Below are 21,548 nucleotides of genomic sequence, written 5' to 3'. Positions count from 1 at the left end.
GTCACTAGCAGCCATTCAAAGTCTCTTTGGCCACATTGGCCACCTTTATCGGTTCCGGAAGTATCCAAATTCAGAATAGCAGTCACATCGGTTTCTCAAATACAGATGACCAAACTTTGGTGAAAGGTGTTTTATTCCCATAAATGGCTATTAAATTTCATGCCGATCCGACTTCCGGTGCCGGAGCTATGGGTTGTGGCGTGCGATTCAAACCGATACTTCGATGAAAGCAAAAAAGGTAAAAAAAATCGCTAAAATGTCTCTCAAACAATTTAAATTTGCAGTTCTAGGTCAGTGGCGGCCAACCGAACTATCGTTGACATCAGTTTCTCGGAAATGGTTAGGCCGATTTTCACAAACTTAGTCCCAAATGATAACTATATTATCCCCACAGATGTCTATAAAATTTCGTACGGATGGCTTATATGGTTCCGGAAATATAGACTGAACTGTTCGGTCACATATGACATTGGCATATAGACCGGAACTCAAAATGTTTTTTTCATAGGGAGACCCCATGAAATTACAGAAATCGAATTCGTATTTTTAATTTGAAGCATCTTTAAAATGCTCGAAACGTCGAGATTTTATGGCATTTAGGAAAAAAATTATGCTATGTCGAAAATTTTTTCGGCTGCTATTGAATTTTATATCGATCTGAATCCGTTTTCGGAGTTACGGGTTCAACCCTCAAAAAAGTCTCAGAGGCCCAGCTAGTTACTGTTCTCCAGTTTCAATAAATTTGTAATTTAAAATACAAATGATCGAGTGTTTTCGGGGCTTCGATTCTCTCACTGATAAAACGACAAAAAAAACTTACGATTTCGTTATGTCTTAAGAGTGATGCTTCTTGAAGTCACAATTTTAGCTTGCCTTTTTGAGGGGTAAGAGTGCGACCACACAAAAATTTCTCCATATAAACTGATTCCACTATAGCATCAAAATGATGTAAAACTTTTTTAAATTGTCTGGATTTGACAGTCTAGATCTCTATTGACACCCCAAAGTCGGTTTGACATTGGCCACCTAGGACGGTTCCTGAGTTCATAGAAGTTGGAACTTAATAATGTTCAAGGGGGAAGTAAAGGAAAATTTAAAAATCGAATTTTTATTTTTGATGGCAAATGTCTTTAAAATGCACAAAGCGTCGAAATTTGATGAAATCTCGAAAAAAATGACTTTTTTGTATTTTGGCACATTTATACCTTTGTCTCTCTCATATAGAAATGCAATCACTCTGAAAATCGTCAATCTAATTTTTTTCGACTGACATAAGATTTATGAATTTTACAGAGGCGTAGCTAAGAAAGTAAAGAGGACCTCCCACACGTAGCTCATCAGGTCCGTGGCTGGCGAGCGTGTGTAGATGCAAAGTGTATTAAGAACGTAATTGACATTTACACTATTATATTGAACATAATCGGCCATGGGGTCAAGTTTGAAGAAATGAGAAAGGCCCAATTGCACCGCTAGGTGGATTAAAGCAGGTTTTTGGTCTGTTTAGTCTCCAAAATATGAATGTTTGAAGATGCGAAAATTGCGTTTTTTGCAGTTTTTCGACATAATTTGACGACGTAGAATAACACTTCATATATTTTTAGATAGTTTATACGAAAAACTTTCGACCGAGCTATAGATTGTTGAAATCGGACTATTATCAAAAGAAGTATTTAACATTAAATACGGACGAAAGATTTTTATCATTTCCCAAAGCCTGAAATGAGACCAAAAATATGTCATCTATGATTAACGTTAAAACGGTTAATTTTAGGTTAATAGTATCTTCGGATAATTTAATGGATACACTACGCCATTTCTTTAAGTATTATGTTTTTGCTGATTAATTCCCCTTTAAGTGAGATATTTTCATAATTTTTTTTGGAAGTAATTGTAATGAAATGATACCATCAGCAAATTTGTAGCTTTTACTTTTTCGAATAACTTTACTGAAGGCATCCATAATCTTATTTTGAATACTTTAAAAGTTATGACATGTTGTTTGTGGATTACCCGTTCTCGCCTATTTATTGTTTAAAATAGTAATAAGCCATTAAAATAAGCCAAATATTATAGCACAACCGCTAGAAATAATCACCGAACAATTCCAAGTTGTCTAGATGGAACTTGAGCAATTAACGATGCAAAGTTTCATTTGCACGAACCTTCTGACTGCAAATTTTTTAACTTGTAACCGTCGGATCGATCTGAAAAATGTCACGGAAAATGAAAAGTGGGATAAATAATTCTAAGCAGCGGTATAGCCAAGAGGATGCTTTGGAATTTAAAGCTTGAGTTTGTGAAGCTCACAATAGAGAGTTATTTTAGAAAAAAAAGGTTAAGGAACATTTCCTAATTAATTTTTTGTTTTTGTATAAAAGGCGACAGTTTAGAATCCATATTATTGTACGTTCTCAAACAAAATTTTTGATTTTTACCGTTTCAATGTAAAGATTATCTAAGGAAGCATTTCGTAGGACCAGACGTATCATTCAACTACAATTGAATTGACGTCACGTAGGACTAGCGGTTTGCTCAGGAACGTGAATAGTGTTTTCGTTTTTGGAGCTAGCGTCATTCCGGCGTTAGATTAGTCCTGTAACTAAGATTGTGTCGGATTCTGATGCGACGAAGTTGAAACGCCAGTTTAATTAACTAATTTTGTTATATGTTTTACACTCTTAAAGCGTAAATGTGATTTGTAACAATTTCTCCTTAGTGGAGAAATTCAACATTTACCTAAATTTTTCTTCACTACGGAGAAATATAGCATAGTGCACACGGATTGTTTAGCCACTATGACAATAATGATACGAAGTGGGGTGTTCCTACATTTATTGTGGCCTTTCAATTTAGAACCTCTCTAGTCGAAGTAACTTTTCTCCCGATTAAATTATTTTTACATGTGCAAAATAACCAGATCATTAGTTCGAGTGGAAACAAAGCACAACTAGTGAGCAAAATTTCCAAGGCGTCAATATCTGAAGTTCTAGTTCCGCAATATCAAAAACAATCTAAATTCAATTCTCGTTCGTCCCTGCTCAATAAATTTTTCTATCGATTGTATTAGTATTTTATGTCTATCGCACGATAGCGGATCTTTGTTCGGTGAATGGTTTCCACTGAACCCGTATCACAGACTAACAGACATAACACTCGAAAACAATGCTTCGCCCGCTTTAACGGTCATTTTAGATATATTTGTAGTTGGGACTGTGACCACATTTGAAATTATGGCGCCACTGACATATAAACAAGCATATGGGGGATAGACCACTAGTGAAAAAATTGTTCCCAAACCTGAGGGGTAAGCCATCAGCAAATGAGTGTTTGGGACTGTGAATAAAAGGTGGAGCTAGTGTTCTGGGAAAATTGCCGGATCGATGTTTTTGGTGGGAATTCCCTCATAGTGTTATGTCTGTTAGTCTGTGCCCGTATATCATGCCACGCTAAGGCAATTTTATGTTCGACCCTTGTAGAAGGCACTTATTCGCAACGAGGAGTATGTCCAAGAGCTCGCAGTAAACGTTTGCTAATTCGATTAAAAACAACAAGGACAACACTATTCATTCATAGTCAACGTGTAACACCTCCTCGCAAAAAGTTTGTGAAACATTCAAAATGTGTCCTCTCTTTTTGGTGGCACACGATCGCGCGATAATCGGTTTGGTACGTGCTATGCCCTGATCCGAACTGATAGATGTTCTCCTCCATCAGAATCGCATCCAAACGCAGAGTTTAGCTGTTACGATCATGCAGTGTAACATGATTTATGCTTGACCAGCAATCAATCAAACTATTTGATTGAAATTCAGGGAGCGTGGTCAGATTTAGCAATACTTGATACTATTGCTACGTGCGTACCCTCACGTAGCCATTTCGTAACAGGTTGCAGGTTCTGATTCTACAAAAGCCACCGGTCAGTGTGCATAAACAGCCTCGGAATTCCCCCGGGTTGGTACAAGAATGCAGAAAAGAAAGTCAATTCAGTACGTTATTGGGGGCGACTTTGTACCCATTCCCATTGTATACCGCCAGACATCGTGGCAACAATTTTGGTTCTAGGAAAGGAGTTTATCCCAAAAGTATATGAACAAAATGTTAATTTAGAAAAAAAATATTAGTAATGGCCATTCAATCGCGGATAGAATACATAATGTGTAATTTGAAGTGTTAGTGTTTATATCAAGCATTTATAGTTTTCAAAGTATGTGATCATGCTAGTAGGAATTCATGAAAAATACTTGATCGGAATCGTTTAGTCAGATAAACACATCAATCTTAATCAAGAGAATATCTGGTATCCATAACCCTCGCTATGAGAATTTCGTTAGATATAACAATACAACTAGGTGACTAGATACGATAAGTCGTAGTTTCGTCGTTTACTGCACCATTTAATTCAAAACAAATTGCGTCACAAACATAGGCACGCCATTAATTTCATAATGCATCGCATCTCCCAAATTACTCGAGCGTGATTGAATGACCTGAACCACCTACGTGTTCTCCGTGGTCGCAATCGGTAGAATTATGATTGCGTTTTCTATATTCTCTGATCAACGAAAAGGCTACAAACAAATGCAACACCACATAATATCGGTCATGTTGGCATGTTGGCAGACTTGAGCAATTCGTATTAACTCGCCTAAGCCTCCTGGTAGCAAAAGACAAAACACTAGTGAGATTTTAAGCTTATTTTAATGACCCTGCCACTTATAGCATTCGATATGTATGCTTTACATCCTTGCTCTCACTTGAGTACTACACTAGAGTGACAGGGAAAAAATGACCCCTATTGGCTCATACCTGAGTCGATTTCTAGTCCCACCAGGAGTACCTGCTCCAAATTTGAAGCAAATCGGACAAGTCTAGCTAGCGGACCAACGTGCCTGAAGTTTGTATGGGATTTTCGGCAATTTGCATGGAGAAAACCCACTAACTCGCATTTTCGCCGCTAGGTGGCACTGCATGCATCGTATTATCACTGTAAGTAAAAATAAGAAAGATAATTTAATTGCCTATAACTTTGTCGAAGACTGCTAGATAATCCGGCTTTGTTAAAAGAAGTTATTAAACTTTTAACGAAGTGATGTCTGAGTCAGTTTTGCATGGGGCCTAGCAGTGCATGATTGTGTGTCAGTACTTGATTCGCACGAACTAAACAATTTTGTGAAATAATGGTTAGGTTTAGGTCAGTAGTATGTTCATAAGATTTATAGTAAGTAATACCAGTAATGTTTTGGTTAGAAAATTCTAGTTCCTCATTTTACCGCATAGAGGGCGCCAACACTAACTTTTTACCGGAAAGAGATAGAGATTAGGTATCTTCCACAAAGTTGTAAAACAAACATTTTTAAATAATTCTTCCGAACATCTCGATTTTCAATCTCACTTCTATAAAAAGTTAGTATTGGCGCCCTCTATGCGGTCGCAGGTGAAACTAAAATTTTATAACCAAAACATTACTGGTATTACTTACTATAAATCTTCTGAACATACTATTGAGCTAAATCTAACCATTATCTCACAAAAATGTATAGTTGGTGGGAATCGAGTAACCATGCACTGTTAGGCCCCATGCAAAACTGACTCAGACAATACTTTGTTAAAAGTTTAACTTCTTTTAACAAAGCCGGATTATCTAGCAGTCTTCGACGAAGTTGTAGGCAATTAAATTATCTTTCTTATTTTTACTTACAGTGATAATACGATGCATATAGTGCCACCTAACGGCGAAAATGCCAGTTAGTGGGTTTTCTCCATGTAAATTGCCGAAAAATCCCATACAAACTTCAGGCACGTTGGTCCGGTAGCTAGACTTGTCCGATTTGCTTCAAATTTGGAACAAGTACTCCAAGTGGGACTAGGAATCGACTCAGGGGTGGGCCGAAAGAGTTTTCAAAAATTCATCATTTTTCTGGGCACTCTAGTACTACACACTAGAGATGGTCGGGTTTAATTTTTTTCGAACCCGAACCCGAGAGCTTGAAAATTGAAAAACCCGAAACTGACCCGAGCCCGAAATATTAAAATTTGAAAAACCCGAACACGACCCGAGCCCGAATATTTTAAAATTGCAAAATCGAGCACGAACCAAACCCGAAAATTAAAATTTTGTGAAACCCGAGCCCAACCCGAATCCGATAATTTAAACATACAAAGTATCTTTGTTTCTATAGACAAAAATGTGTGACACAGAAACCCCGCCAACTTAGCACGGTCCCGGGGTAAGTTGGCGATATGTATGGATACGCAAAAAAATAAACGATCAAATGAAGATTCAATTTCATCAAGGGTCCTTATGGACCGTGCTGAATGTCTTTGCAATAAAACTGTATGTTAACCGCCAATTGTCATTATATTTCAGTCTCAATACCCCGGCATTTTGAATTCGACTCGAACTCCATATTCAAAACCAAATTTTCGAATTTTTGACGAGATACACAAGAAAAAAAGATTTTCTTACTTTGACATGAATTCCAAAATTAAAAATATTTGATGACTATTTTTGCACTGTAATTAGTACCGCCAACTTGCCCCGCGTGCTTCATCGCCATCTTACCCCAAACCGCATATTTTATAATAAACTATTTAAAAGATAACTTTTGTTTGTGGATTGGTGTAATATCCATACGGATACAGAAAGCTTTTTTCATGCACTATCGAAAAATATAATCTTTCGGGAATAGATTGCAAACCACCTTAAATAACACGAAGTGTTTAAGGTTGGACAGAGAAAGGGAAAAAATTGAAAACGAAAAAAGCTGTTTTTTCCACACCGTATGTCAGATCTTCATAAAAATCAATCAGCAGTACTGTAACAACATTCTACATACGCTGATTAATTTTTATGAAGATCTGACATAGGGTGTGGAGAAAAAAACTGCTTTTTCTTTTGCGATTTTTGCGCATTCTCTGTCCAACCTTAAAATAAGTAAATGCTCGAACACACAATATCGCCCACAACTCCTACAAAACAAAATGTTATGCAACAAAAACACATTGGATAATGGGTTTCACCGAAGACTGCATATCAAGAAGACTAGCAACTCTGTCCAGAATCTGTCCAGAATCTGGAGTAACATCAACGCCATTTGCGCGTAAAGGTAGTACTTGCCATAGTGATACACACACATACACTTTTACATTAAGCTTCCTACCTTCCTCAATAGAGGCGCTAAAACCTCTGTCGCTTCTCGTTTGTATAGGGGAAGGAAAGAGATGTCAGACTTCTTAATATGTAGCCTTCGGTTTCACATAACTTGAGGTACACAACGAGAGGCAGCGTTATATGTCTAATAGAAGCGGAGAAAAGGGGATTCTGCCAAATTACCCCATCCACCAACTAGCCCCAGGCTCCCCTATTTTCTATCTTGCCGTTCCAATCATTCTTTCTCTATCTATTTCCGTTATATAAATAAATAAATATAGAACCAGAAGAAGAAAGTATAAGAAAGAAAATGTCAATAAATAGAAAGTATTTGAGCTACTCCCACCTTCGGGGATGACTGTTCTGGTCGAATTATCAAATTAACTTCGTTCATATATCGAATTTCTCAACATATGAATTACAACCTAACACATTTAGATGGCAAAGAGATTTTTCTTAAAACTTTGCAAGATGAACGAGAAATCTCGAGTTTCCATAAGACATGAGGTTACTTCGAAGGTCAACTTTGATTATCAATAGCGATAAAAACGAAATTTTTCAAATTTTTCGAATGACTCTATATGGATTGCTTTGAACAATAAAAAATGCGATTACAAATATGTTTGGCAAAGTATAAATATTTCAAGCAGAATTTCATGATTTTCCATCCCTAGCGAGCTGTTTTTACTGTCTCACTATTTTCGATTTTAACATACAACCACTAAAGAATCCTTTCATAAAATGTTAAATTATGTTCATTATCGCTTCGGTCTATGCAGAACAGTGACTCATCTTAGACCCATCATAAAAATTTGCAAGTGTATACCGCCGATTTAATGACGGCACTTGAACTTGGCCCGAACATACGGATTAAAGAACTGCCGATAAGCATCTGCGACTTCTCCCGATCAGAATAAAATAACAAGATTATAACAGAATGCAATTTTCTAAGTAAGCTGTGCTATACATCTGGTCTCGTTAGTAGATAAAATAACAGAAAATTATAACAAGTAACATGCGAGATATAGTTTTGAAATGTTTCTGTTATGTGTTCCTGATCGGGCTGACGGCTCTTCAACAGCCGATTTTATTAACCATCGATCGGATGGAATCCTGCCTGAATGACAATCAGCATAGGTTTTGAGGCTCATTTATTTGATTGGTAATTCAATGCTATTGGTTCTCTTCTCTCCCTGGAGTATTTTCGGGATTTAGCAAATAAATTATCATACAATGACTGTCGCAAAATTTGGGACGCACGTTGCGGCTGGACGCGCCGCCAGTCGACCGGTCGGCTGGTGTACATCCGTCAGCAAACGACAAACCGTTGGAGGTGTCACCTGGCGCACAGGCGCCGATCAGTCCAGAACGAATTTCATTTATTGCCTTCCGTTGGTCACGTAGTACATCAGCTTTCCAGAGTTTCCCATCTGAAGATCCGCTTGACTACAAAGGGGTGAACAACAGATGTTACCCGGTGAATGGCGAGTCGTCTCATGACTTTGGCACTTGCGAAACCGAAAATGGGCAATTTAATCATTTTTTCGATGTACGAGACTTAAATGTTGAATAATACAACGCTGCAATTCAAATTTATTCAATCAAATAGATAATGAAGCATCGGTTTATTCCAATGAGTTTTTTATTTGCCGTTAAAAAATGAGGGATGTACAAAAGGTCTGAGCGTTTTCACACAATTTTCCATCGGTTGAAGCAGTACTAAAATTGCTCAGAACATGCTCTTGTAATCATCAAGCACGTGTTCTAGTAAAATCATGGTACTCGATAACGTGGCCTTGTTAACATATTTAGTGCTTGTTGCTTCATAGTATTGTCGAGAGTGATGTGCTTCAAGGAACTGTATTAAAGATCTGTATATCAGGATTCGCGCTTGTATCAAGCGGTTTTCTGATTTGACAAATCTAGCTACTAATCTGAACAACCGGGATTCAATTTGGGTTGGGGTTCAGTATTGTGATAATTAGCACAAGTTCCGCAACCCGCACACTGGTTTTACATTCGAACATCTACTAGAAATCTTACTGATAATGAAATCTTAACATAATTGAAAGTTTTTAAGCTGTTAGCCCCCCCCCCCCCCTAATGGAAAAGGCGGCGCACGCCTATGTTCCTCTTAAAGTTCGTCGACGGATTGGCTAGGCTCTACGTTGTGTATTCGATTCAACTTTTGAACGGAATACACGGAATCAAGAATCCTTTTTGGCGACAGCAGCATTCCATGTAGATCCACATTCAAACAATAGACATTTCGCAATGAAAAGTAATATTGTTTTTTAAACACACATTTATCTGACAGCAAAAATGCTTGCGTTGTAGTGTGCATATCACCGTAACGTTCGTCAGATCATGGCAGCTATGCATCGCTTTATGCTAATTATTATGACAATAGTGTCGAGGTCGATCATAAAAGAGGCTGTACTGTAAACATTCTCCCTCAAAAACTAATGGCTTTATATTTATCTGTCTTAGACCATGCCCACATCGTTTCAGTTCCAAGGAGGCGCTCCGTTCGATGAAGCATGAAAAGCACTCCTTGTATTTCCTGGGGGAAATGTGGAAGTTCCCAAGTGCTGTATCTATCATCATACCAGATTACCTTAGTTTGAGTTCTTTCGCATTGTTACATTCCTGATAATGAGAAGGCGGCCACTTAGATGAGAATGGTAATGCGAAGGCGGACACTTAGGCATTAGAGGGTGATATTTATGAAAGATCGCGTAGCTTCATCTTGACAGAAGATGACGCTCGAAAATTGATAAATTTCGATGGACAAAGGAAGTTTAGGAGTCCCAAAGGTATCAACAAACCTTGGTTCAAATGGATGGATGCAGATCGTGACTTCATTCGGGTGATATCTCGGGTCATGTCCAATCATTATACGCTGAATAATATGCATCTCCGTTGTATTGTGGTCGTGGAAAGCGGTCTCGGCGCTTGTAGTGACGGTTATCGCGACATTAAACATGTTGTCTGATCGTGCGTCTAGTGTTCTAGCACCAGGCTTGTTATTTGCGCACACAATGTGCCACAAAGAGCGAAATACACCGATGACAAATAGAGCAGCATAAATACACTGCAATGTACAGAACGACCGCATAAAGAGAAACTTGAAAACGAAAAAGAGAAATATCTGTGCACCAAGAGCTGCACAATTTCGTTCAAAGAGTGAAGAACCACTTTTTTGTAACCACCAGCAGGTAGTAAGGCGAATCAAACTACAATTCAGATAAAGTTTGATAGGAAGAACGTTTTTAAAATGTTTGGTTGCCTTCTCTGCTTCCGTACGCGTGGGACGAAGATTCACACTAAAGAGCCTCTTTATTTCTTCTCTTTGAGGTGTGCAGCCATGGAGTAGAATGCACGTATGGGAGCAACATTCATCGGAGTGAAAAGGTTTATTGTGAATGAGAAGAGCGGTGGTTCGCATGGAAAGTACAAAGAGCGTTTTTTATTCTTCTCTTTATTTGCTCTGAGGTGCATTACATCCCTGCTTATTACTCCAGCTTTTTAAACTTAAAGGTGTTCCAAACCTCGTACGGCAACCTTTGAAACCAAGTAGTTCTCAACATCATTTTTGAATTAAAACACACAGGCACTTTATAGGATGCACTGGAGTTTCTAGGATCTCCTTGGGCTGCTAATCATACCGACAACACAGTCTTGTTTATTTTTTATACCCATTTAACAAAAAATGAGCCTCGTCTGAAAAAGTTTTTTATGTAAAATATCAAAATTCGAAAACGTTATTCAAGCCATTTTTTTTGATTTTTTTTTTCGTGAAGGCTGCAACATTTAAAAAGTAACGATCTTATATCAACTCAGTTGGCAAATAATCCGAATTGTAAAATATATGCTACAAAATACCCATTATTTTGGTTCACAAATTGGATAAATGTACTAGTGGAACTTTTTTAAAAACTATTTTTAAGAAACCTTAGGTCTACAAATAGGTAGTGGGAGTGCCGGAATTTTGTCTACGTGGTTTTTAAACGGTCCGATTCAGGTGGCGTTCTCAAGAAATTTTTGCATTCGTTAACAAAATTTTTGCATTCGTTAACAAAATGCAATTCAGCATCAGTTATATACAAAAAAATCTGTTTTGAAAATTAGTATATTATGGAATATTTACAGACGCTTCACAGATTAAACAAGGAATTTGATAAATCCTAAGATCGCATTAACTTTTCTTTTGTTTTCGGAAGGTACTCAAAGTAAACGATTTGTCTCAAATTCATACTATACTCGTTCCGATCTATCTACCATCTTTCTTGTTCTTAGTTCCCTAATTATTTTTAAATATATCAATAATAATCAATAATATCATCTGTGTGGAAGGAGTTTAATCATTTCGTTTTAAATCAGCCATAACATACATGCGCATGAAGTGTCATCGGTGCATTTTCGCATTGTAATGGCAACAAAAATAAAACTTATTTTTCATTTTGCTAAACATTAGTTGTCAATTTGTAGATTCAGTATTGCGAAAGCATTTTATTAATACGTTTGAGTTTGTACTGAAAGACGTAATGATTTTTTTTCTTGTTTATTTGACACGGCTCAAAGCGTTAGCATAACTGAGCCGTGGGTCTTTTAAAATTTTTACAATATGTAGAAATTAAAATAAACTCTCAACTAGCCATAGGATCTTGTTGACGCGGCTTGCTACTGCGTGTTGAGATCCTCTTCCTAGGTGGTGAAAATTTAGGTGCGTTGTCTGCCGCACCTTGAGGGTCATTCGGTCCGTCTTCTCTCGCGTTTTCGTTCATGTACATGTCGTCATCGGTACTGCATTCATGATGCTCATGGTCGGATGTTCTTGTTTGTTTCTTGTACTTCCGGGTCGCTGCTGTAAATCCTTCTTCATCGGTGTTTGATTCTTTATTGGTGCTGTTGGTTTGGAGACATTTGCAGTAATCGTTGTTACTTCGATTTTGGTAATGGCAGTTGGTTTAGTGGCACTGGACCTGATCGTTGTTGAGCTGGTGTTTGTTACTGCCCGGTCCGCAGTCGTTGGTTTACCAACCTGTTGTGGTTTAGCATAAGACGACTGTATACCGGCTTTGGTCGTCGCAGGGATTCATGGTTTCCTTAGCAGCCTCTGCGCAAGGTTTTCCATGGTGTAGCGGCTGATCGCAATGTTGGCACGTAGGAATTTGCCCTGGGTAGGTGACTAGTGTTCGTTGAGAATGTACAATACCTTTAGGGCATCTGCCTGAGATAGACAAGTAGGAGGGAATAGGTTTTGTCGGCCGCATTCTTACTACACGAACGCCGTTGCCAAGTCCTGGAAAGAAATTCCTCCAAGTATCTTCTTTGACACTATCCACCTCTCCGTATTTTGACATGAGTTTTTTGATAGCGGCGGAACTAGTACGTGGTGCCAGGTCATGTAGCTTTATTTCAATACTGTCATTATCAATTTACGTTGGGATGTTGTATAAAGTGTCATTACATTTGACGGCGTGTTTCAAGTTGTTCTGCGAAGCGAATGATTCTGCTTGGCTAATGTTTTTGAACGTAATCAGTACCGCATGACGTAAATGATGGAATTGCACGCCGCTAATTTCTGCTATGTTGAGCTTCATGTTCACCTTCAACAATTGCTCCACTTCACGAATCGATGGTCTTACCGGACATTTCGAGAAGTCAACAGCAACACAGTTTATCCGTGACGGGACATACTCTTCCTTTGCATTATCACTCATTGTTTGTTCACGTTTCACACACTAGGTAGAAGGGGTAAATTTGATCACTTGGCCTGCTATAGCAGCGGAGCGATATATAGCTTCTGATCTGAGCAAGATGAGAAACCGAACTGGAAGGCGTAATGATGATATGTGACGGATACATAGGGTAAGTTGGGGCAAATCCGACCTAGTAAAAGGTTTTGGCTGTAAAATGCTCATTTTAGATCGGATCAAGTTACTATAAAAAAATCACCAAATAAAAGGTTAGACTTTTGCGCAACTTTTTATGAATAGCATTTTTTCGTACCTTGGGAAAATTGTGAGATTCAAGCGTTTTACAAAAAAGTTCATTTTTGCTGTTTCAAAAATGGTGGGGTAAACCCGACCGTCTATGTTTTTGGTTGATTCAGCACAAATATCACCCAAATTTGATGGCTTTATATTTCTTACAAAAGAAATGTATAGGATTCGCTCAAACTTCGAAAACTTTTTCTGATGCCCGGAGTCTCATACACCAATCGACTCAGCTCGACAAATTGGGACAATGTCTGTAGGTATGTGTGTGTGTTTGTGTGTGTGCACTAATATCATGTAATTATCTCAGCAACGGCTAAACCGATCTTAACAAAATTAGTTTCAAATAAAAGACGCTCCCATTTGACACTATTATTTTTGTTTTTCGATATGTTGTTTACTTTCTGAGATATGCACGATTTTGTCAAAACACAAAAGGTTTTAAGCAAATAATTTTGGAAAAAAAACTATATAGTCGTATTACACAACGCACGTAATTCGAAAGCTTGTAAAAATACCTTTCGAACAAGCTATAGATTGACAAAATCCGTTTACGACTGGCGGAGATATTGCATTTTGTATTTTTATTCGACAATTTTTACTAACAAAAAATGAGACCGGTGTATGCAGAGTATTTTGCGAATTTACTCAATAATTAATTAACTATTTCTCAAAATTTAATACGCACGTTTATTTCAAAGACAAAACAATTTGTAAATTTACTTCAAAGTGAAAATTTGTACAGAGTGGATGTATTTACCCGTTGGAGTAAGCATTGCCTTCAGTCGTGAAATAGATGTTGGATGGTATATGAATGCACAGATCACCAAGTTATCCACCTAGTAGCGAGAATATAGATTTCTCTATCATGAGAAAGCTATTATTAATTTATGTTCAAACCCTGCTTTCCTCAGAACATGAAGTGCTATTCCTTCAAAATGTTGTCATGTGACCAAAAACCGAAAACTACATCAACATTGAAAATTAAGCATATCTGTTTTGAGATGATGTTATTAAAAATGCATATTCATTGTGTTGGAATGCACTTTTATAAAAAATAACGGATCAAAAATATGTACAAATTAGATTCGGGAAAAATGACGCCCAAGGACCCCCTAAACTCTCGAAGAGGGATACAAGTATAGTATTTCCTTTAACTTATAGTAAGGGTTTCACTTTCCCAAATTTACCTTATGCTGAAAACGCTTCAATTGAAGCTTCAATGCCATAATTAGTAGAGAAGCATTGGATAATTCAATATATGTTTCGTTTGAGTGTTCTGTATTCTGCACGTAAATTAGCGAGAATTACAAATCAGAGTTTATGCATTGGATAGATAATTGATCTCACTGAATTTTTGCCATACATATTACTGTGTAACTACAACTAATACTGAATTATACTGAAAACTCCAATACACATTTTTCATGATCAATGTCACTAAAGCTATACTTATTTGCGAAAAAATACGACTTGTAATTTCAAGAATGTTTTCAATGAATTTTAGTACTTATTCTGGTAGTTTGAAGCATTCCTTTGTCATGGTACTGCATTGTATAGGACTCATAAACCCATATCTCCAGAACGAGAATTCCGAATGAAACAATTCGCAAGTGATAAGGATGGGTGAAAAAAGACTGCATTGTAATCGACTGAATGTACGGCTTTTGTGCCATCGACAATAATATAATTGCCAACATAGCCTAGACACTTGACACTCTTTTCTATATACTTTAATGCAAATGAATACTATTTACAGGTATTGTTATATATGAATCGCATTTTCTCTGTCGCTCTCTGTTTCACGGGCTTGAAAGCACATGTGGCCTTATCTCAGTTTACTATTTACAATTATGCGTTAAAATACAGAACCTGAAAATTCTATTCTGCACAAAAACCTTTTCTTCACAAATCTGTGACCAAAAAGACATCTTTTAATTCCGAAACAATTTTCTGATTTCTAGATTTCCTGACGGCTAATAAAGGCCCATCAATAAAGTAGAAACACCAGATAATCTTAAAAACGTCATCAAGAAAGGAAGAACAAAACGTGCAAAGAATAATGGGATTTTCACAAACATTTCAGAATATTCTGAAACAATGGTTCTGGAATTCGTACAATTCGATTTATTCATTTACATCATTTAAATACCTTTTTTAAATTTTATTCTATGCAATCATTTTTCCAGTTTATTCAATTGGCTTTGTTTATTTTTTAAATCAAAATCTTTGACTAATTTAAATATATTATCCATATAATTTAATGATTTTTTTTATTTAACATTCTTTTTATTCATTTTGTTAATGTTTTCATGGGGATAGATAAGATTTCCCCACCAAAACAAGTAAAACTATTAACTGTAACTATTTCGGTTAATTTGAGCGCTAATAATTACAAGAAATATCCGTAGAACTGAAGTTATTGCAATTGTTCTGATTGGATTCCACTGAAGCAGTGGCTGTTAGAGACATTTTCAGATATGTATGAGAAATAATATTATGATATCCGTTGTCTTCATATATTTTTGAAAACTGATAAATCTTATCCATTTAGACTGCTTTCGGCTACCTCTTTTGTCCAATTGAAAGCTTTGCAGAAGATGTGTTTAATACACGGTATATAAAAATTGAGCAGCTGCTAGAGAAGGACCTATCTTGATCAAAACATGGTTTTCGCGTTTCTTTACTCTAACACTTTTAAGAAAAATGGTTTTGAAACCATATATGTACTAGAAAAAGATTAGGTATGAAAGGGTTAATTTTATACATATTACTCATATTATTTGTCATATTAATTCAATCAATTTTTATTTTGATTTTATTCGTATTATTTGTTTCATTTATTTAAATCATTTTATAAAATTTGTTTATTTTTTCAGTTCATATATTTTATTCAGTTTCTTCATTTTATAATTTCGGTTCAGTCGGTTCCTTTTATTATTGGATGACACGTCATTAGCTTGAAACAATTTAATTTACTCTCTTAATTTTATAACTTTTTTAATGTTGTCTAATTTTCATTTGAGCTAATCTGATTTATTTATTTCATTAATTTGATTTATATTAATCATTCTACCCATTTTATGAATAACTTTGCTTCATAATGATTTTAATTCTATTTATGTTATTATTTTTCTATTATTTATTCAGTTTATTTGAAGTGTTATTGGTACAGGACTCGAAACTGTGCTTATCTCATATCTAATCGCTTGTCAACTTCGCGTGAGTTCGGCAAACTAATGAATGATCCAACGTGTGTAAGAAATGTCTCATCTCATTGATAGGTGGATTAAATCGGTTTTTTAGTTTTATGCTTTCAGTTGAGCTGTTGAACTGGAATCGTAGTCACGGCAAACCTCTTTGAAAAAACGCTTTATACAGAAATTGCTATAACTTCGGCAATCATTAATATTTTTATGTTCCTAAATGGATTTTGCAAATTGTACATTGTACTACACTAGACGTACAACAAGTATTTCACAATAGTATGGCTACATACATTTACAAAAATTCATTTTCCCACATCTCATCATCGCATCTCTTCTTAACGCATCTTGCTTTCATTTTCTTTGATAGTACTACCAACAAATTGTCTTTTGCCTTTTTAAACAAAATTTTCGTATAAGCCTTAAAAAATCACAAACTTAGCTCACTTTTCCCCCTCAACTTTGTATATATCCCTTTAAGTTTTATTATCACTGCCACATACATCCTTAGTAACAATTGAGATTTTAGGGTAGTTTTATAGCCACTCATAAAATTTAGATAGCATGCTATAAAACTTCTATTGCTACATGGGATATCATATAAATAGGGTTTTTCGAACTTCTGGTAACTGCACTGCTTACTCGAAATTGCGGAAATCGTGGATTGCTATTGTTTTGTACCTTTCAAAATATCAACGAAACAAGGTTTCGTGTTTCGTATTTTGTGGTGAAAAGTACACTCCTTCTTCGGAGTCAGCAAATTGTAAAAACTTGATATTTCCAAATTATTATTTACTTGTTAAAGAATTGCGTTTTTAATTGAATTACACTTTCTCTCACTAAACTAGTCTGGCACTTATTCAGAATCCAGTAGCGGACCATTTTTTAACTGATAGGGTGTTGAGTTTATTTTTATACTCTTTTCAATTATCATTCTATACATGTGCAGTTGGTTGTTGGAGCGTTGTTTACAATATTTTTACAACGAATTGGCTCAAATGATATGATGAAAACTGGGGTAAGCAGAGTTTGTTTTCATTTTGCTAAAACATGACTATTTCATACTGTTCCAGCCACTTTAGTGGTTATACTGTTTGTTAGGAAAAAAATTGAAATGATTGATATCAATTTACACGCATTCCATCGAGTGTAAACCAAGTAAATAACAAAATTGTGCGACCATTCCATAACAAGGCCAAAGTAGGCTCGACACCTTTTATGAATGACCAAGAGGGCCTTTAATATCCCAAACGACTATTACTTTGCGTAACTGAAAACTGTAAACTTTGTCAGGATTACAATAGGTTTCGAGGTCGCCAGCATTTATTTAACTCGTGGAAGCTATAATATCACTTTGTAGAATTCACCGTAGCACGGATCTAAACGCACATATTCACATATTATTAATATTTTTTTAAATTCCACGAGAAATTTCTTCAGATTTATGATACAAATATTCAAAATACAAAAATTGTATCCAATTGATTAGTTATTATTTTTTTTTTTATTTTGTACGCATATTCGCATATTCCCAACTGTAAATTAAAACACAAGCATTATGAGATATGACAAAGTATTCAAATCAAAGTAGGAACTCCAAATAAACACGTAAGGAACTTGATTGTCACGAGTACAGAGTTCATCTGAAGCCACTTGCTCCAACTTACCTGTTAGGTATCCCTGATGAAAATTCGTTTCGAAATCGCTATACCGAAACTCCAACGTCCCGCGTGTTTATTTTTGGCGATATGTAGATACATACTCTCTTATCGCGAATTCTCTCTTTCTCTTCTAATGCTCGCATGTGCTCCGTGCAATGCTATTGAGTTTGTCCAAGACAAATTCAAATTTATTCTAAAATCTAATAAACTCGATAGCCTTACATACGAAATTAGTTTGCACTCACTGGGACAAAAGAGGCAATAATAATTTACCTTGCATGAATACTAACTAATCTTTTCGTTATTTTTGGTATAAAAGCGCCAGGTCCCGGTACAAGATTTATCAGTAATCGGTGGAAACTTATTGAAGCATTACATAAGTTTAGCTCCTGATTTTTGAGTCAAAATCGTCAGCTGACAACAAAATTAAGACCGGTCGAAAAATTACTATATAAGAAAAAGTTTTCAACACACGAAAATCCAAATCAGTGAAAATGAACAAAATTGTGGCTCTGTTTGTTATACTTTGTGGAATCAGCGTTGGATACTCGATTCCGATTCAAAATGGTGCGTTGTCAATTCAAATGGACTGTTATCAAATGTCAAATGTTCAGTAGTGAATAGTGATATTGATCCTAAACAATGTTTTTCAATTGCCAGCTCTCATGTACTACCGCCACGCGTCACCTTACATGGTTCCACAACATTCCATGTATGGATTCCACTATCAGAATCAACAGCTGAGAAATCAACGCCGATCGGCTGGAGTATCTGCCTTTGCTGCCGGAAACACCATCGCCACTGGAACCTTTCTGAAGGGTAAGTGTAAGTAATTCGGAGTTTTACGAACTCTATTCATCTTGTGATTATGCCCAATAATTACCAGATTGCAAAAACACAGATATCGAGAGCGCTGAGCAGCCTGTTCAGAATGATCAGAACGTGCAGTCAACAGCGGAAGCCTACCCAGAAGAACAGTTTCCAGTAGAGGACGAGCCCCAGTTTGATGTTCCAGCCGTGCACGATCAGGATGCTGTTGAACCAATTGCTGATGAACCAGTGGCCGATCCAGCAGCTGAACCAGCAGCCGACCCAGCTGCTCCAGCTCTTCCAGCCATCATCCCTGACAAAAAGAAGAAGGTTACTGTTAAACTGGACTCCGACGAAGATGAAACTGCAGTTTACGTTGGACGTCGGGGTGAAAAGGCAGCCGAGCCAAGCAGCTACTTCCCAATCAATTTTGGTGGTACCAGCGGAGGAGCCATCGCTATTGCCAACTCGTACAGCACCGGAAAGGGAGGATCGGCTACCAGCACTGCCACTGCCTATGGAAGCCCTGCGGCTGCTGAATTAAGAAGAGCAACCCAGCCCGCTCAGTTGAAGAAGAAACCAGCCAAGCTGCGAGCAAGGAAGTACTAATTTTGTCCAGTGTTCTCAGTGATAAATTATAAAGTTCAACCAGCTCCGCCGTAGGTTTACAAATGAAGTAAGTGCAAAAACAAGTCGACAAGCCATATGATTCCGCAAAGTGTAAACAACTTTTAGTATTTATTGTAATTAAAACACTTTCTTAAAAAAATGCTCAAATACAGAAGACTTCGAAGTATCAAATAATGTTTGATTTAATAAAACTATTTCGCATATCACAGCATTGGCAGTAACTTATAAGTTTCCGGAATCACCAAATGCGCATCAAATAGTTGCATGAATATTCAAAATAAAACCGATATGTCATACTAAAAATGCCAATCTCGCGATTTGAGATCAAAAAAATTGTCGCTCAATTCGATCGGTTGGACCATTGTGGGACAAATTAATAATATGACGTGAAAAATGAAACGATTCAATCAAAAATAGATTTCAGCATTCCTACATAGTTGAGAATTAATTCAAACAATTCCTAATTTATTTGTCCCAATTAGAGAAAAGATGAAATTTTATATAAGAGAAAGGTGTAAAAATCAAAGTAATTTTGCACATATTTTAATAAGTTTTGCATCATTTTGATATCATGGTGGTACAAGGTGGTGGTCAGCTATTTTCGTCTGCATTCCTTATCACCTATTTTATAACGTGCTATCTTTGAGAATGATCCTTGGTTAAGCAACTAATTTTCCCGATCTTATTTTATTGTAAATAATTAAGTAGTTTTATTTTCGTTTTACTCTGGATTGCACATATTTTGTCGCATGTAATTTTCAATATTCTTTAATTTGAGTAAGAGAACACGTATCCGCCGGTTGATGCTAATCGAGCTGACATTTCTTTGGAATGATCAAACTAATTTCTTTGTTTGTTTAGTGTTTATTTGACCAACTAGAAAACTAAGCCACTGGGCATTTAATAAGCGTGAGAAATACGCATGGTCTTGTCTGAGTGAAGTGATGACTGTTGAATCATGTATGAGCGTTGAGTATAGACAGTTCGCGAGAAGAATCAGAAGCCAGTTACTAGTTCTAGTAATTAGTCTAAAAATTAGCGTCGTCAGTTGTATATTCGACATACAAAGCTAGTTGTTCAGGTATTTCGGAAGTGCTTATTTTATTATGAAATGCGATGCGGGTTTTTGGGACGGAGACATGGTAGTTGACTACTGCTGGATGCAAGCGCGAGAAGGCTGTACCCAACACAAACGATAACTATCAAGTGTAGAAGATTATTTCGGCCGAAAGTATGATTGTGCGAAAAATACAAAGTAACAATTTTCACTTAGTGCTTCATACCATCTGCATTTTTCATCCGATTTTTGTGACCATTGGCTTAAATTTATGTAAAAGGATTATCTATCACATTAAATTTTAAAAGAATTTTCTTCTGTCCTTGATTTGTTTTAAAAATTAACTAGAAGTATGCATTTTTTTTTAAATGATCAAGAATTAGCTTTTTATTTTGGTCGCCTGTAATCATAATAAATGTACATTTGATCTACCCATATTATACATTTTCAAAAAGGGCACAACACCTTTCGAACAGTGTTTCGATCGGATCCTTTTTGAACGATATAATGACAAATAACTAAAAAAAAGCGCCCAAAAAAAAATTTTCAAAGAGATCTTGAAAATGCTTCCATGGAAAAAAAGACTTTGTTTTCGCATTCAGCGACCGAAAATTAACTTAGAAAACACCTTTCTTCTTAGTTTATCATTATTAGATTCTTCAAATATGAAAACATAACTTTTCTGCAATAAAAAATTGGAGCAAAAACAAAAAAAGGTAAGCAGAAAAACGTTCTTTGAAAAAAAACTTAAATATCTTTGAAACAGAAATTGAGTATGAATTTCGTATTCAGCAACCCAAAATTAATATAGAAAACACTTTTTCTCACAACTTCCTTTTTCTTGTAAACAAGTGTAATCTTATTTAAGACCATAGTTTTTATCGGATTTTCATGACCTTAGGCTTAAAATTCACATGAGAAGTTTGTCTATCTCACAAGATTTTAAAATATTTCTTTTTGCTGAATTCTTTTTTATGAAAAATCAACAAAAATGAGTAATTCCACAAAAAAAATGCTTTTTTTTTACTTTGA

At 36.2% G+C, this 21,548-nt stretch overlaps 1 protein-coding gene across 3 annotated transcripts; it reads left to right on the top strand.

Moving 5' to 3' along the window:
* The first annotated feature begins 18,377 nt into the window (after positions 1–18,377).
* LOC131689914 (uncharacterized) lies at positions 18,378–19,627 on the top strand. 3 transcript variants are annotated; one of them, XM_058975302.1, is made up of 3 exons: positions 18,378–18,586; positions 18,680–18,838; positions 18,921–19,627. In XM_058975302.1, the coding sequence occupies exons 1-3, from the start codon at positions 18,514–18,516 to the stop codon at positions 19,436–19,438; spliced, it is 750 nt and encodes a 249-aa protein (XP_058831285.1). In that variant the 5' UTR covers positions 18,378–18,513; the 3' UTR covers positions 19,439–19,627. The 3 variants fall into 3 exon arrangements, with proteins under 3 accessions (XP_058831285.1, XP_058831283.1, XP_058831284.1); XM_058975300.1 differs by having other exon boundaries at positions 18,906–19,627; XM_058975301.1 differs by having other exon boundaries at positions 18,680–18,844.
* Positions 19,628–21,548: the final 1,921 nt, after the last annotated feature.

This window comes from Topomyia yanbarensis, chromosome 3 (genome assembly GCF_030247195.1).
Source record: "Topomyia yanbarensis strain Yona2022 chromosome 3, ASM3024719v1, whole genome shotgun sequence".
Classification (NCBI taxonomy): Eukaryota; Metazoa; Arthropoda; class Insecta; order Diptera; family Culicidae; genus Topomyia; species Topomyia yanbarensis.
This window is presented reverse-complemented; position numbering and strand designations above follow the sequence as displayed.